Source organism: Carcharodon carcharias, chromosome 21, assembly GCF_017639515.1.
Source record: "Carcharodon carcharias isolate sCarCar2 chromosome 21, sCarCar2.pri, whole genome shotgun sequence".
Classification (NCBI taxonomy): domain Eukaryota; kingdom Metazoa; phylum Chordata; class Chondrichthyes; order Lamniformes; family Lamnidae; genus Carcharodon; species Carcharodon carcharias.
In genome coordinates this window covers 18607312-18626132 of record NC_054487.1, presented here as the reverse complement: position 1 = coordinate 18626132, position 18821 = coordinate 18607312, and the positions used below count along the sequence as shown (strand labels likewise).

General features: G+C 38.3%; 1 protein-coding gene across 1 annotated transcript in view; it reads right to left on the bottom strand.

Moving 5' to 3' along the window:
* The window catches only part of LOC121293041 (diacylglycerol kinase iota-like), a 611142-nt gene that overhangs the window by 51646 nt on the left and 540675 nt on the right, over positions 1-18821 (bottom strand). The window contains exons 22-23 of the mRNA XM_041215634.1: positions 4807-5006; positions 873-935 (exon numbers count right to left, since the gene is read on the bottom strand). Of these exons, the coding sequence (XP_041071568.1) occupies positions 873-935; positions 4807-5006 (263 nt within the window). The remainder of the gene's footprint in view (positions 1-872; positions 936-4806; positions 5007-18821) is intronic.

Below are 18821 nucleotides of genomic sequence, written 5' to 3'. Positions count from 1 at the left end.
CTGCATCATAAGCAGGCATCAGTGACACAGCTCTACATAGCTCTGTCTGTTTCCTCATTCTCTCACTCACTGGGCAGGACTTTTCAGTCAGTGTGTGGGGTCGATCCCGACACGCTGACGCATAAAATGACGCACGATGATGTCGGGCGTGCGTCCCGTGTCATCGCGCCATCTCATGATGTTTCATTCAGCGGGTGCACGCCGGAAGCGGCTGTGCGCCCGCTGATATGTAAACGGCCTATTAAGGCCATTAAGGAAGTGATTAATGTAATTGTTAACGCTGCCCGTCCAACCTTAAGGTTGGTGGTCAGGCGAAAAGGCCAAGCAACGTTCACATTTTTTTTAGGAAACCTCATCCACGAGGGACATGAGGTTTCCCAAAGCTTTCGTTAAATAAAAAAAATTTCCGAAATATAAAAACATGGCCCATCTCGTGTGACACAGCCACATGAGGGGCCATTTTTGATTCAATTTTTTCTCCATTTATTTAATTATTTCAATACCGATTCAACTCCCTGAGGCAGCTTTATGCCTCAGGGGCGTTGAAGCGCTCTCTCATGTGCATGTGTGAAAGATCGCAGGCCCTGACTCTCCCTCCTCCCCCCGCCCGCACAAGGAGCGCTACAGCTCACGTCTTACACTGGGTGGACCTTAATTGGCCCACTGGCGTAAAATGGCGGCGGGGAGCAGACCACGGGCAGCGATTGGCTCCACGACACCCCCCGCCCACCGACTGAAAAATTCAGGCCACCATGTTTGTGGTATATCACGGCATTGGTGTGTTTGCTTTACAAAATATCGACAGAAAAAAAACAGCAAAGAGCAGAACATAGAATGAAAAGTGTAAGTGCAGACAGAGGATTGTTACTTACAGTGTGAAGCTATCAGGAGGAGCAGAGACACGTCTTAGATCAGCATGCTGCACCTTATGGATACTGTGCAAACCAGCCAAGGATCGGGGTGGAGGGAGAGAGAAACATACCACATTTAGACAGTGAAGGAAGCCAAGGAAAGTCAATCATCCACATGCCTCAATAAGTAAAAAGTGAAGCAGATGAAAAGACAATGGCATAGTGGCAAGATTGCTAGACTAATGCTCTGGTGGCACGGGTACAAATCCCACCATAGCAGCTGGTGGAATTTAAATTCAATGAATAAATCTGGAATTGAAAGCTAGTCCTAGTAATGGCGACCACAAAACTATCATTGACTGTTGTACTCCTCCATGTTGAACACCATTTGGAGGAAGCACTGAGGGTGGCAAGGGCACAGAATATACTCTGGGTGGGGGACTTCAATGTCCAACACCAAGAGTGGCTCGATAGCAGCACTACTGACCAAACTGGCTGAGTTCTAAAGGACATAGCTGCCAGACTGGTCCTGCAGCAGGTGGTGAGGGAACCAACATGAGGGATTAACCTACTAGACCTTTCCTTACCAATGTACCTATTTCAGACTCTTCTGTCCATGACAGTATTGTAGGTGTGATCAATGCACAGTCTTTGTGGAAACAAAATCCCATCTTCACACTGAGGGTACCCTCACATCATTGTGTGTGGTACTACCATTGTGCTCAATGGAATGGATTCAGAAAAGTCCTACCAACTAAACATTGGGCATCCGTGAGGCTCTGTGGGTCATCAGCAACGGCAGAATTGTATTCACCCACAATCTGTAACCACATTGCCCCACATATCCCCCACTAACATTATTATCAAGCCAAGGGATCAACTCTGGTTCAAGGAGGAATGCAAGGGAGCATGCCGGGAGCAGAATCAGGCATACCTAAAAATGAGATACAACCTGGTGAAGCTACAACACAGGACTACTTGCATGCTGAACAGTGGAAACAGCGTGTGATAGGCAGAGCTAAGCGATCCCACAACCAACGAATCAAAGTCATGCCATGTCCAGTCATGAATGGTGATGGGCAGTTAAACAACTCACTGGAGGAGAAGGCGGCTCCACAGATATACCCATCCACAATGATGGAGGAGCCCAGCACATCAGTGAAAAAGACAAGGCTGAAGAATTCGCAACAATCTTCTGCCAGAAGTGCCGAGTGAATGATCCATCTCGGGCTCCCCCATGGTCCCCAGCATCACAGATGCCAGTTTTCAGCCAATTCGATTCACTCCATGTGATATCAAGAAATGGTTGAAGGTCATTGGATACAGCAAAGGCTATGGGCCCTGACATTATTCCAGCAATTGTACTGAAGACTTGTGCTCCAGAACTTGCTGCGCCCCTAGCCAAGCTGTTCCAGTACAGCTACAACACTGGCATCTACCCAGCAATGTGGAAAAAAAGGACAAATCCAATTCAGCCATTTACTAGCCTATCAGTCTACTCTCGATCATCAGCAAAGTGACAGAAGATATTGTCAATAGTGCTATCAAGTAGCACTGATGCCCAGTTTGGGTTCTGCCAGTGCCACCCAGCTCATGACCTCATTACAGTCTTGGTCCAAACATGGAAAAAAGAGCTAAACTCAAGAAGTGAGCTGAGGGTGACTGCCCTTGGCATTAAGGCAGCATTTGACCAATTGTGGCATCAAGGAAACCTAGCAAAACTGAAGTCAGTGGGAATTGAGGGAAAACTCTCTGTCGGTTGAAGTCATACCTAATACAAAGGAAGATGGTTGTAGTTGTTGGGAGTCAATCATCTCAGTCCCAGGATATCACCGCAGGAGTTCCTTAGGGTAGTGTCCGAGGTCCAATCATCTTCAGCTGCTTCATCAATGACCTTCCCTCCATCGTAATATTAGAATTGGGGACGTTCGCTGATGTTTTCAGTATCATTTGCAACTCCTCAGATACTGAAGCAGTCAGTGTCCAACTGCAGCAAGACCTGGACAACATTCAGGCTTTGCCTGATAAATGGCATGTGACATTCACACCATACAAGTGCCGGGGAATGACCATCCCGAGCGAGAGAGAATTTAACCATCTCCCTTTGATATTCAATGACATTACCATCGCTGAATCAAAATCCTGGGTGTTGCTTGGGTTAATTTTACCTAGCTTATCAGGAAAGAAACCCATGGTGTGGGAAGTCAGGTTTATACCCCGCATAATATTACTCTCCACAGTTTCTACAGAATAAAATCAGGCAGGATGGAAAACCAGCATTGTACCCAAACTTCTGTTTCTCAGCTGCTGGATTAAATTAAAATCACCTCCCCAATAGCACTAGCAAAGTGTCCCACAAGGACACTGGTCCTGGCTCTGTTCAGGCACAATGCATCCAGCCTATACAGGTCCCTTCTCCCTCAGGTCTGATTCCCAATATCCCAGGAATCTAAAGTCCTCCCTTCTGAACCATCTCTCAAGCCACACATTCATTTTCTCCATCCTCCTATTTCTATATTCATTAGTGTGTGGTGCTGGGAGTAATCTGAATATTATTTGAGATCCTGTTTGCTAGTCTCTTTCCAGCTCCCTAATATTTGCTTGCAGGACCTCAACACTCCTCCTACCAATAGACAAAGCTCTAGTGCAGTCCTTATTATAAGCTTATTGGATGGCTAAGTAGACAATGTCTGCGGGTCTTCCCTCATCCACCGCCTTATTAACTTCTTCAAAAAATACAATTAGATTTCTAAGGCATTGCCTTTTAATGGAGCCATGTTGGATTTCTTTAATGTGTCCTCCTCTATCTAAGGAATCATAAATTGCATCTCTAATCCCTCAAACTTAATTCCTTATTCCCAATATCAAACTAATGAACCTATAGTTATTCTTAGATAAAAACAAAAAAACTGCGGATGCTGGAAATCCAAAACAAAAACAGAATTACCTGGAAAAACTCAGCAGGTCTGGCAGCATCGGCGGAATGTTCTGTCGAAGGGTCATGAGGACTCGAAACGTCAACTCTTTTCTTCTCCGCCGATGCTGCCAGACCTGCTGAGTTTTTCCAGGTAATTCTGTTTTTGCTATAGTTATTCTTGTCTGCCTTGTCAACTTTTTAAAAAATGGGGACTACATTAGGTTCCTTCCAGTCTATAGGAACCACCCCAGACCGTGATCAGCTTTTACAAATGTGGGTGAGGGGCTTTGCACAGTGTGTGTCTCATCTCCCTGAGGAATCTCGACTGGGTTTCACTGCTGTTCTTTCTATTTACAAATTCTCAATCCTTCCCAAAACAATTTATTCATCTAATTTAATACTAGTTTCATAGTTAAAATCAATTCTAAGAGTGAGCATTATCTCCATGAGTGAAGGCTGACAGAAATTTAATATTTCTGCCTTACCCAGTGAGTCCTTTGTAACATGTCCTTGAACATCCTTCAATGCCCCAACAGTCTTTGACAGCTCACTGTCTCTTCACAATCCCAAAAATGGCTTTGATCCTCTTTCCTTCGGCTGATCTAATAGCAGCTTGTTTTCTTTAGCTGTTCCTTGTGCTCTGTTTCAGTAATAGATGTGTTTAATTTAAGGGAACAATTTCATTTACATCTTGCTTGTCTTTGCTCATAACCAGTCAGCCCTTTGGCTTTTTCTTATCACACTCTCTTGGGTGTATATTTGTCTTCTATATTTTTAATCTTGATCTTAAAAACTTACCAATGGTATTCTACATCAGACTCATCAGCAGCCAGTAGGGTTGGCCAATGCACCCATTCCATGCCATTTTAGTGAAGTTAGTTCTTGTGAAATCTGCCAAAAGCTGCAAATTTCCAGGACATTTAGTTCTATTAGCCAGCTAAAGCTTTGTACCACTTTCCAAGGCAAGAATACAAAAAGATAAAAATAGCAGTAGAAATAACTCACTTTATAAACTGAAGTAGGAAGCAAACCACTCACTCATTCAGTAATGGCATGGAGGTCCTCCGCTTGCACTTCTGTACCATGTTGGCCTGGTTCCTCAGTGAGATCCGGATGACTGATGGACTCAGCCGGCACGGCTCCCCATCCACCTGCATGGGAATTGTCTTGTACGTGGTGAGTATCACCTCTCGGCACTGGTGGAGCCGCTCCCCGTGACCCCCGACCTGCAGGGCAGCCTGCATTAAACAAGATAAGCATTATATCTGCCTCAAGGTTTGGACCCATGCTCTGTGGACAGCAGAGGCAATGAATGAGAATAGGCCACATTCAACAGCTGCCCCCAAATTACACCTGAGTAACAATTTCCCAATGCTGTTAGAGCACTGAGTAACAGCAGACTCATCAAAATCGAGTTATGGAAGGCTTAAGAAAAGTGACTGATTCAAGAACCCTGATCAACAAAGTTCAAGCAATGTGGTAATTATTCTGCTCCTTCTTTTGTAGCTTCAGTAAGCGAAGGAGAAACAGGTGATTTGGGTCGATGGTTCTCAAAGGTTTCCATCAATGGTGTTTTCCTCACTCTGTGTCTAAGTTAGTTGTAGAATAATTGATAAAGATTGATTGCAATGATTAGTCAACAATTCCATTATCACTTATTGTGTGACTACCAGAATAGTACAGAACAAAATAGATAGTCCATTGCACCTTTTGTCGAGCAAATTTCCAACAAATTTGAGAACAATGAGGGTGCCAACCACAAAGACAGTGAATGACATTGCACTCAGAACTCCTGAGCAATAGGGGTCTTGAGAACACTTTTAAACACTGGAATTGAGAACACCCAGCCATGACAGATATTGATTATCTTCAGTGTTGCGTGACAATGGGCTCAGGAACACAAAGTGAGGCCATGCCCAATAACAGAATGACAATGGATTCAATAATAGAAAGACAATGGTTTCAATAATAGAGTGACAAAGGGCTCAATATTAGAGTGACAATGGGCTCAATAATAGATTGACAATGGGCTCAATAATACAGAGTGAAAATGGGCTCAATATTAGAGTTACAATGGGCTCAATAGTAGATTGACAATGGGCTCAATAATAGATTGACAATGCTCAATAATAGATTGACAATGGTTTCAATAATACAGAGTGACAATGGGCTCAATGTTAGAGTGACAATGGATTCAATAATAGAGTGACAATGGGCTTAATATTAGAGTTACAATGGGTTCAATAAAAGATTGACAATGGGTTCAATAGTAGATTGACAATGGGCTCAATAATACAGAGTGACAATGGGCTCAATATTAGAGTGACAATGGGTTCAATAATAGAGTGACAAAGGGTTCAATAATAGAGTGACAATGGGTTCAAAAATACACGGTGACAATGGGCTCAATATTAGAGTGACAATGGGCTCAATAATAGATTGGCAATGGGTTCAATAATAGATTGACACTGGGCTCAATAATAGATTGACAATGATCAATAATAGATTGACAATGGGTTCAATAATGCAGAGTGACAATGGGCTCAATATTAGAGCGACAATGGGTTCAATAATAGATTGACAATGGGTTCAATAATACAGAGTGACAAAGGGCTCAATATTAGAGTGACAATGGGTTCAATAATAGAGTGACAATGGGTTCAATATCAGATTGATAATGGGCTTAATAATAGATTGGCAATGGGTTCAATAACAGAATGACAATGGGTTCAATTATACAGAGTGACAATGGGTTCAATAATAGAGTGACAATGGGCTCAATAATAGAGTGACAATGGGCTCAATAATACAGAGTGACAATGGGCTCAATATTAGAGTGACAATGGGTTCAATAATAATGACAATGGGTTCAATAATAGAGTGACAATGGATTCAATAATAGAGTGACAATGGGCTCAATATTAGAGTTACAATGGGTTCAATAAAAGATTGACAATGGGCTCAATAATAGATTTACAATGCTCAATAATAGATTGACAATGGGCTCAATAATACAGAGTGACAATGGGCTCAATATTAGAGTGACAATGGGTTCAATAATAGAGTGACAATGGGTTCAATAATAGAGTGACAATGGGTTCAATAATACAGAGTGACAATGGGCTCAATATAAGAGTGACAATGGGCTCAATAATAGATTGGCAATGGGTTCAATAATAGATTGTCAATGGGCTCAATAATAGATTAACAATGATCAATAATAGATTGACAATGGGTTCAATAATAGAGTGACAATGGGCTCAATATTAGAGGGAAAATGGGCTCAATAATAGATTGGCAATGGGTTCAATAATAGATTGACAATGGGCTCAGTAATAGATTGACAATGATCAATAATAGATTGACAATGGTCTCAATAATACAGAGTGAAAATGGGCTCAATACTAGAGTTACAATGGGTTCAATAATAGATTGACAATGGGCTCAATAATAGATTGACAATGCTCAATAATAGATTGACAATGGTTTCAATAATACAGAGTGACAATGGGTTCAATAATAGAGTGACAATGGGTTCAATAATAGAATGGCAATGGGTCCAATTATACAGAGTGACAATGGGCTCAATAATAGAGTGACAATGGGTTCAATTATACAGAGTGACAAGGGGCTCAATAATAGAGTGACAATGGGCTCAATAATAGAGTGACAATGGGCTTAATATTAGAGTGACAAAGGGCTCAATAGTAGAGTGACAATGGGCTCAATAATAGAGTGACAATGGGTTCAATAATAGAGTGACAATGGGTTCAATAATAGAGTGACAATGGGTTCAATAATACAGAGTGACAATGGGCTCAATATTAGAGTGACAATGGGCTCAATAATAGATTGGCAATGGGTTCAATAATAGATTGACAATGGGCTCAATAATAGATTGACAATGATCAATAATAGATTGACAATGGGTTCAATAATACAGAGTGACAATGGGCTCAATATTAGAGTGAAAATGGGCTCAATAATAGATTGGCAATGGGTTCAATAATAGATTGACAATGGGCTCAATAATAGATTGACTATGATCAATAATGGATTGACAATGGGCTCAATAATACAGAGTGGAAATGGGCTCAATATTAGAGTTACAATGGGCTCAATAATAAATTGACAATGGGCTCAATAATAGATTGACAATGCTCAATAATAGATTGACAATGGTTTCAATAATACAGAGTGACAATGGGCTCAATATTAGAGTGACAATGGGTTCAATAATAGAATGGCAATGGGTCCAATTATACAGAGTGACAATGGGCTCAATAATAGAGTGACAATGGGTTCAATTATACAGAGTGACAAAGGGCTCAATAATAGAGTGACAATGGGCTCAATAATAGAGTGACAATGGGCTTAATATTAGAGTGATAAAGGGCTCAATAGTAGAGTGGCAATGGGCTCAATAATAGAGTGACAATGGGTTCAATAATAGAGTGACAATGGGTTCAATAATAGAGTGACAATGGGTTCAATATCAGAGTGAAAATGGGCTTAATAATAGATTGGCAATGGGTTCAATAACAGAATGACAATGGGTTCAATAATTCAGAGTGACAATGGGTTCAATATTAGAGTGACAATGGGTTCAATAATAATGACAATGGGTTCAATAATAGAGTGACAATGGGTTCAATGATACAGAGTGACAATGGGCTCAATATTAGAGTGACATTGGGCTAAGTAATAGAGTGAAAATGGGCTCAATAATAGAGTGACAATGGGTTCAATAATAGAATGACAATGGTTTCAATAATACAGTGTGACAATGGTCTAAATAGTAGAGTGACAATGGGCTCAATAATAGAGTAACAAGGTGCTCAATAATAGGTTGACAATGGGTTCAATAATAGAGTAACAATTAGCTCAATAACAGAGTAACAATGGGCTCAATAATAGAGTGACAGTGTGTTCAATAACAGAGTGACAATGGGTTCAATAATAGAGTCACAATGGGTTCAATAATAGATTGGGAATGGATTAAATAATACAGAGTGACAATGGGCTCAATAATAGAGTCACAGTGGGTTCAATAATAGAAGGACAATGGGTTCAATAATAGTGTGACAATGGGCTCAATAGTAGAGTGACAATGAGTTCAATAATAGTGACAATGGGTTCAGTAATAGAGTGACAATGGGTTCAGTAATACAGAGTGACAATGGGCTAAATATTAGAGTGACAATGGGCTTAATAATAGATTGACAATGGGTTCAATAATAGAATGAAAATGGGTTCAATTGCACAGAGTGACAATGGGCTAAATAATAGAGTGACAATGGGCTCAATAATACAGTGAAAATGGGCTCAATAATAGATTGGCAATGGGTTCAATAATAGATTGACAATGGGCTCAATAATAGATTGACAATGTTCAATAATAGATTGACAATGGGCTCAATGATACAGAGTGAAAATGGGCTCAATATTAGAGTTACAATGGGCTCAATAATAGATTGACAATGGGCTCAATAATAGATTGACAATGCTCAATAATAGATTGACAATGGTTTCAATAATACAGAGTGACAATGGGTTCAATAATAGAGTGACAATGTGTTCAATAATACAGAGTGATAATGGGCTCAATATTAGAGTGACAATGGGTTCAATAATAGAATGGCAATGGGTCCAATTATACAGAGTGACAATGGGCTCAATAATAGAGTGACAATGGGTTCAATTATACAGAGTGACAATGGGCTCAATAATAGAGTGACAATGGGCTCAATAATAGTGACAATGGGCTTAATATTAGAGTGTCAAAGGGCTCAATAGTAGAGTGACAATGGGCTCAATAATAGAGTGACAATGGGTTCAATAATAGAGTGACAATGGGTTCAATAATAGAGTGACAATGGGTTCAATATCAGAGTGACAATGGGCTTAATAATAGATTGGCAATGGGTTCAATAACAAAATGACAATTGGTTCAATTATACAGAGTGACAATGGGTTCAATAATAGAGTGACAATGGGCTCAATAATAGACTGACAATGGGCTCAATAATACAGAGTGACAATGGGCTCAATATTAGAGTGACAATGGGTTCAATAATAATGACAATGGGTTCAATAATAGAGTGACAATGGGTTCAATGATACAGAGTGACAATGGGCTCAATATTAGAGTGACAATGGGCTTAGTAATAGAGTGAAAATGGGCTGAATAATAGAGTGACAATGGGATCAATAATAGAGTGACAATGGGCTCAATAATAGAGGGGCAATGGGTTCAATAATAAAGTGACAATGGGCTCAATAATAGACTGACAATGGGCTAAATAATAGATTGACAATGATCAATAATAGATTGACAATGGGTTCAATACTACAGAGCGACAATGGGCTCAATATTAGAGTGACAATGGGTTCAATAATAGAGTGACAATGGGTTCAATAATAGAGTGACAATGGGTTCAATAATACAGAGTGACAATGGGCTCAATAATAGATTGGCAATGGGTTCAATAATAGAGTTACAATGGGCTCAATAATAGAGAGACAATGGGTTCAATATCAGAGTGACAATGGGCTTAATAATAGATTGGCAATGGGTTCAATAACAAAATGACAATTGGCTCAATTATACAGAGTGACAATGGGATCAATAATAGAGTGACAATGGGCTCAATAATAGACTGACAATGGGCTCAATAATACAGAGTGACAATGGGCTCAATATTAGAGTGACAATGGGTTCAATAATAATGACAATGGGTTCAATAATAGAGTGACAATGGGTTCAATGATACAGAGTGACAATGGGCTCAATATTAGAGTGACAATGGGCTTAGTAATAGAGTGAAAATGGGCTCAATAATAGAGTGACAATGGGTTCAATAACAGAATGACAATGGTTTCAATAATACAGTGTGACAATGGTCTCAATAGTAGAGTGACAATGGGTTCTATAATAGACTGACAATGGGCTAAATAATAGATTGACAATGATCAATAATAGATTGACAATGGGTTCAATACTACAGAGCGACAATGGGCTCAATATTAGAGTGACAATGGGTTCAATAATAGAGTGACAATGGGTTCAATAATAGAGTGACAATGGGTTCAATAATACAGAGTGACAATGGGCTCAATATTAGAGTGACAATGGGCTTAGTAATAGAGTGAAAATGGGCTGAATAATAGAGTGACAATGGGATCAATAATAGAGTGACAATGGGCTCAATAATAGAGGGGCAATGGGTTCAATAATAAAGTGACAATGGGCTCAATAATAGACTGACAATGGGCTAAATAATAGATTGACAATGATCAATAATAGATTGACAATGGGTTCAATACTACAGAGCGACAATGGGCTCAATATTAGAGTGACAATGGGTTCAATAATAGAGTGACAATGGGTTCAATAATAGAGTGACAATGGGTTCAATAATACAGAGTGACAATGGGCTCAATAATAGATTGGCAATGGGTTCAATAATAGAGTTACAATGGGCTCAATAATAGAGTGACAATGGGTTCAATATCAGAGTGACAATGGGCTTAATAATAGATTGGCAATGGGTTCAATAACAAAATGACAATTGGTTCAATTATACAGAGTGACAATGGGATCAATAATAGAGTGACAATGGGCTCAATAATAGACTGACAATGGGCTCAATAATACAGAGTGACAATGGGCTCAATATTAGAGTGACAATGGGTTCAATAATAATGACAATGGGTTCAATAATAGTGACAATGGGTTCAATGATACAGAGTGACAATGGGCTCAATATTAGAGTGACAATGGGCTTAGTAATAGAGTGAAAATGGGCTCAATAATAGAGTGACAATGGGTTCAATAACAGAATGACAATGGTTTCAATAATACAGTGTGACAATGGTCTCAATAGTAGAGTGACAATGGGTTCTATAATAGAGTAACAATGTGCTCAATAATAGATTGACAATGGGTTCAATAATAGAGTGACAATGGGCTCAATAATAGACTAACAATGGGCTCAATAATAGAGTGACAATGGATTCAATAATAGAGTGACAGTGGGTTCAATAACAGAGTGACAATGGGTTCAATAATAGAGTCACAATCGGTTCAATAATAGATTGGGAATGGATTCAAAAATGCAGAGTGACAATGGGCTCAATAATAGAGTCACAATGGGTTCAATAATAGAAGGACAATGGGTTCAATAATAGTGTGACAATGGGCTCAATAGTAGAGTGACAATGGGTTCAATAATAGTGACAATGGGTTCAGTAATAGAGTGACAATGGGTTCAGTAATACAGAGTGACAATGGGCTCAATATTCGAGTGATAATGGGCTTAATAATAGATTGGAAATGGGTTCAATAATAGAATGAAAATGGGTTCAATTGTACAGAGTGACAATGGGATCAATAATAGAGTGACAATGGGCTTAATATTAGAGTGACAAAGGTCTCAAAATTAGAGTGACAATGGGCTGAATAATAGATTGACAATGGGCTCAATAATAGAGTGACAATGGGTTCAATAATAGAGGGACAATGGGTTCAATAATAGAGTGACAATGGGTTCAATAATAATGACAATGGGTTCAATAATAGAGTGACAATGGGTTCAATGATACAGAGTGACAATGGGCTCAATATTAGAGTGACAATGGGCTTAGTAATAGAGTGAAAATGGGCTCAATAATAGAGTGACAATGGGTTCAATAACAGAATGACAATGGTTTCAATAATACAGTGTGACAATGGTCTCAATAGTAGAGTGACAATGGGTTCTATAATAGACTGACAATGGGCTAAATAATAGATTGACAATGATCAATAATAGATTGACAATGGGTTCAATACTACAGAGCGACAATGGGCTCAATATTAGAGTGACAATGGGTTCAATAATAGAGTGACAATGGGTTCAATAATAGAGTGACAATGGGTTCAATAATACAGAGTGACAATGGGCTCAATATTAGAGTGACAATGGGCTTAGTAATAGAGTGAAAATGGGCTGAATAATAGAGTGACAATGGGATCAATAATAGAGTGACAATGGGCTCAATAATAGAGGGGCAATGGGTTCAATAATAAAGTGACAATGGGCTCAATAATAGACTGACAATGGGCTAAATAATAGATTGACAATGATCAATAATAGATTGACAATGGGTTCAATACTACAGAGCGACAATGGGCTCAATATTAGAGTGACAATGGGTTCAATAATAGAGTGACAATGGGTTCAATAATAGAGTGACAATGGGTTCAATAATACAGAGTGACAATGGGCTCAATAATAGATTGGCAATGGGTTCAATAATAGAGTTACAATGGGCTCAATAATAGAGTGACAATGGGTTCAATATCAGAGTGACAATGGGCTTAATAATAGATTGGCAATGGGTTCAATAACAAAATGACAATTGGTTCAATTATACAGAGTGACAATGGGATCAATAATAGAGTGACAATGGGCTCAATAATAGACTGACAATGGGCTCAATAATACAGAGTGACAATGGGCTCAATATTAGAGTGACAATGGGTTCAATAATAATGACAATGGGTTCAATAATAGTGACAATGGGTTCAATGATACAGAGTGACAATGGGCTCAATATTAGAGTGACAATGGGCTTAGTAATAGAGTGAAAATGGGCTCAATAATAGAGTGACAATGGGTTCAATAACAGAATGACAATGGTTTCAATAATACAGTGTGACAATGGTCTCAATAGTAGAGTGACAATGGGTTCTATAATAGAGTAACAATGTGCTCAATAATAGATTGACAATGGGTTCAATAATAGAGTGACAATGGGCTCAATAATAGACTAACAATGGGCTCAATAATAGAGTGACAATGGATTCAATAATAGAGTGACAGTGGGTTCAATAACAGAGTGACAATGGGTTCAATAATAGAGTCACAATCGGTTCAATAATAGATTGGGAATGGATTCAAAAATGCAGAGTGACAATGGGCTCAATAATAGAGTCACAATGGGTTCAATAATAGAAGGACAATGGGTTCAATAATAGTGTGACAATGGGCTCAATAGTAGAGTGACAATGGGTTCAATAATAGTGACAATGGGTTCAGTAATAGAGTGACAATGGGTTCAGTAATACAGAGTGACAATGGGCTCAATATTCGAGTGATAATGGGCTTAATAATAGATTGGAAATGGGTTCAATAATAGAATGAAAATGGGTTCAATTGTACAGAGTGACAATGGGATCAATAATAGAGTGACAATGGGCTTAATATTAGAGTGACAAAGGTCTCAAAATTAGAGTGACAATGGGCTGAATAATAGATTGACAATGGGCTCAATAATAGAGTGACAATGGGTTCAATAATAGAGGGACAATGGGTTCAATAATAGAGTGACAATGGGCTCAATAATAGACTGACAATGGGTTCAATAATAGTGACAATGCTTTCAATAATAGAGTGACAATGGGTTCAATAATAGAGTGGCAATGGTTTCAATAATAGTGTGACAATGGGTTTAATAATAGAGTGACAATGGGCTCAATGATAGATTGACAATGGGTTCAATAATAGATTGACAATGGGCTCAGTAATAGTTTGACAATGCTCAATAATAGATTGACAATGGTTTCAATAATACAGAGTGACAATGGGTTCAATAATAGAGTGACAATGGGTTCAAAATAGAGTGACAATGGTTTCAATAATAGAGAGTGACAATGGGCTCAATATTAGAGTGACAATGGGCTTAATATTAGATTGACAAAGGGCTCAATATTAGAGTGACAATGGGCTCAATAATAGATTGGCAATGGGTTCAATAATAGATTGACAATGGGCACAATAATAGATTGACAATGATCAATAATAGAATGACAATGGGTTCAAAAATACAGAGTGACAATGGGCTCAATACTAGAGTGACAATGGGTTCAATAATAGAATGGCAATGGAACCAATTATACAGAGTGTCAATGGGCTCAATAATAGAGTGACAATGGGTTCAATTATGCAGAGTGACAATGGGTTCAATAATAGAGTGACAAAGGGCTCAATAATAGAGTGACAATGGGCTCAATAATACAGAGTGAAATGGGCTCAATATTAGAGTGACAATGGGTTCAATAATAGAGTGACAAAGGGCTCAATAATAGAGTGACAATGGGTTCAATGATACAGAGTGACAATGGGCTCAATATTAGAGTGACAATGGGCTTAGTAATAGAATGAAAATGGGCTCAATAATAGAGTGACAATGGGTTCAATAATAGAATGACAATGGTTTCAATAATACAGTGTGACAATGGTCTCAATAGTAGACTGACAATGGGTTCAATAATAGAGTAACAATGTGCTCAATAATAGATTGACAATGGGTTCAATAATAGAGTGACAATGGGCTCAATAATAGAGTAACAATGGGCTCAATAATAGAGTGACAATGGATTCAATAATAGAGTGACAGTGGGTTCAATAACAGAGTGACTATGGGTTCAATAATACAGTCACAATGGGTTCAATAATAGATTGGGAATGGATTCAATAATACAGAGTGACAATGGGCTCAATAATAGAGTCACAATAGGTTCAATAATATAAGGACAATGGGTTCAATAATAGTGTGACAATGGGCTCAATAGTAGAGTGACAATGGGTTCAATAATAGTGACAATGGGTTCAGTAATAGATTGACAATGGGTTCAATAATACAGAGTGACAATGGGCTCAATATTAGAGTGACAATGGGCTTAATAATAGATTGGAAATGGGTTCAATAATAGAATGACAATGGGTTCAATTGTACAGAGTGACAATGGGCTCAATAATAGAGTGACAATGGGCTCCATAATAGAGTGACAATGGGCTTAATATTAGATTGACAAAGGGCTCAATATTAGAGTGACAATGGGCTGAATAATAGAGTGACAATGGGATCAATAATAGAGTGACAATGGGCTCAATAATAGAGGGGCAATGGGTTCAATAATAAAGTGACAATGGGCTCAATAATAGACTGACAATGGGCTAAAGAATAGATTGACAATGATCAATAATAGATTGACAATGGGTTCAATACTACAGAGCGACAATGGGCTCAATATTAGAGTGACAATGGGTTCAATAATAGAGTGACAATGGGTTCAATAATAGAGTGACAATGGGTTCAATAATACAGAGTGACAATGGGCTCAATAATAGATTGGCAATGGGTTCAATAATAGAGTTACAATGGGCTCAAGAATAGATTGACAATGATCAATAATAGATTGACAATGCTCAATAATAGATTGACAATGGTTTCAATAATACAGAGTGACAATGGGTTCAATAATAGAGTGACAATGGGTTCAATAATAGAATGGCAATGGGTCCAATTATACAGAGTGACAATGGGCTCAATAATAGAGTGACAATTGGTTCAATTATACAGAGTGACAAGGGGCTCAATAATAGAGTGACAATGGGCTCAATTATAGAGTGACAATGGGCTTAATATTAGAGTGACAAAGGGCTCAATAGTAGAGTGACAATGGGCTCAATAATAGAGTGACAATGGGTTCAATAATAGAGTGACAATGGGTTCAATAATAGAGTGACAATGGGTTCAATATTAGAGTGACAATGAGCTTAATAATAGATTGGCAATGGGTTAAATAACAGAATGACAATGGGTTCAATTATACAGAGTGACAATGGGTTCAATAATAGAGTGATAATGGGCTCAATAATAGAGTGACAATGGGCTCAATAATACAGAGTGACAATGGGCTCAATATTAGAGTGACAATGGGTTCAATAATAATGACAATGGGTTCAATAATAGAGTGACAATGGGTTCAATGATACAGAGTGACAATGGGCTCAATATTAGAGTGACAATGGGCTTAGTAATAGAGTGAAAATGGGCTCAATAATAGAGTGACAATGGGTTCAATAATAGAATGACAATGGTTTCATTAATACAGTGTGACAATGGTCTCAATAGTAGACTGACAATGGGTTCAATAATAGAGTAACAATGTGCTCAATAATAGATTGACAATGGGTTCAATAATAGAGTGACAATGGGCTCAATAATAGAGTAACAATGGGCTCAATAATAGAGTGACAATGGATTCAATAATAGAGTGACAGTGGGTTCAATAACAGAGTGACTATGGGTTCAATAATACAGTCACAATGGGTTCAATAATATATTGGGAATGGATTCAATAATACAGAGTGACAATGGGCTCAATAATAGAGTCACAATAGGTTCAATAATAGAAGGACAATGGGTTCAATAATAGTGTGACAATGGGCTCAATAGTAGAGTGACAATGGGTTCAATAATAGTGACAATGGGTTCAGTAATAGATTGACAATGGGTTCAATAATACAGAGTGACAATGGGCTCAATAATACAGAGTGACAATGGGCTTAATAATAGATTGGAAATGGGTTCAATAATAGAATGACAATGGGTTCAATTGTACAGAGTGACAATGGGCTCAATAATAGAGTGACAATGGGCTCCATAATAGAGTGACAATGGGCTTAATATTAGATTGACAAAGGGCTCAATATTAGAGTGACAATGGGCTGAATAATAGAGTGACAATGGGATCAATAATAGAGTGACAATGGGCTCAATAATAGAGGGGCAATGGGTTCAATAATAAAGTGACAATGGGCTCAATAATAGACTGACAATGGGCTAAATAATAGATTGACAATGATCAATAATAGATTGACAATGGGTTCAATACTACAGAGCGACAATGGGCTCAATATTAGAGTGACAATGGGTTCAATAATAGAGTGACAATGGGTTCAATAATAGAGTGACAATGGGTTCAATAATACAGAGTGACAATGGGCTCAATAATAGATTGGCAATGGGTTCAATAATAGAGTTACAATGGGCTCAAGAATAGATTGACAATGATCAATAATAGATTGACAATGCTCAGTAATAGATTGACAATGGTTTCAATAATACAGAGTGACAATGGGTTCAATAATAGAGTGACAATGGGTTCAATAATAGAATGGCAATGGGTCCAATTATACAGAGTGACAATGGGCTCAATAATAGAGTGACAATTGGTTCAATTATACAGAGTGACAAGGGGCTCAATAATAGAGTGACAATGGGCTCAATTATAGAGTGACAATGGGCTTAATATTAGAGTGACAAAGGGCTCAATAGTAGAGTGACAATGGGCTCAATAATAGAGTGACAATGGGTTCAATAATAGAGTGACAATGGGTTCAATAATAGAGTGACAATGGGTTCAATATCAGAGTGACAATGGGCTTAATAATAGATTGGCAATGGGTTAAATAACAGAATGAAAATGGGTTCAATTATACAGAGTGACAATGGGTTCAATAATAGAGTGACAATGGGCTCAATAATAGAGTGACAATGGGCTCAATAATACAGAGTGACAATGGGCTCAATATTAGAGTGACAATGGGTTCAATAATAATGACAATGGGTTCAATAATAGAGTGACAATGGGTTCAATGATACAGAGTGACAATGGGCTCAATATTAGAGTGACAATGGGCTTAGTAATAGAGTGAAAATGGGCTCAATAATAGAATGAAAATGGGTTCAATTGTACAGAGTGACAATGGGCTCAATAATAGAGTGACAATGGGCTCAATAATAGAGTGACAATGGGCTTAATATTAGAGTGACAAAGGTCTCAAAATTAGAGTGACAATGGGCTGAATAATAGATTGACAATGGGCTCAATAATAGAGTGACAATGGGTTCAATAATAGAGGGACAATGGGTTCAATAATAGAGTGACAATGGGCTCAATAATAGACTGACAATGGGTTCAATAATAGTGACAATGCTTTCAATAATAGAGTGACAATGGGTTCAATAATAGAGTGGCAATGGTTTCAATAATAGTGTGACAATGGGTTTAATAATAGAGTGACAATGGGCTCAATGATAGATTGACAATGGGTTCAATAATAGATTGACAATGGGCTCAGTAATAGTTTGACAATGCTCAATAATAGATTGACAATGGTTTCAATAATACAGAGTGACAATGGGTTCAATAATAGAGT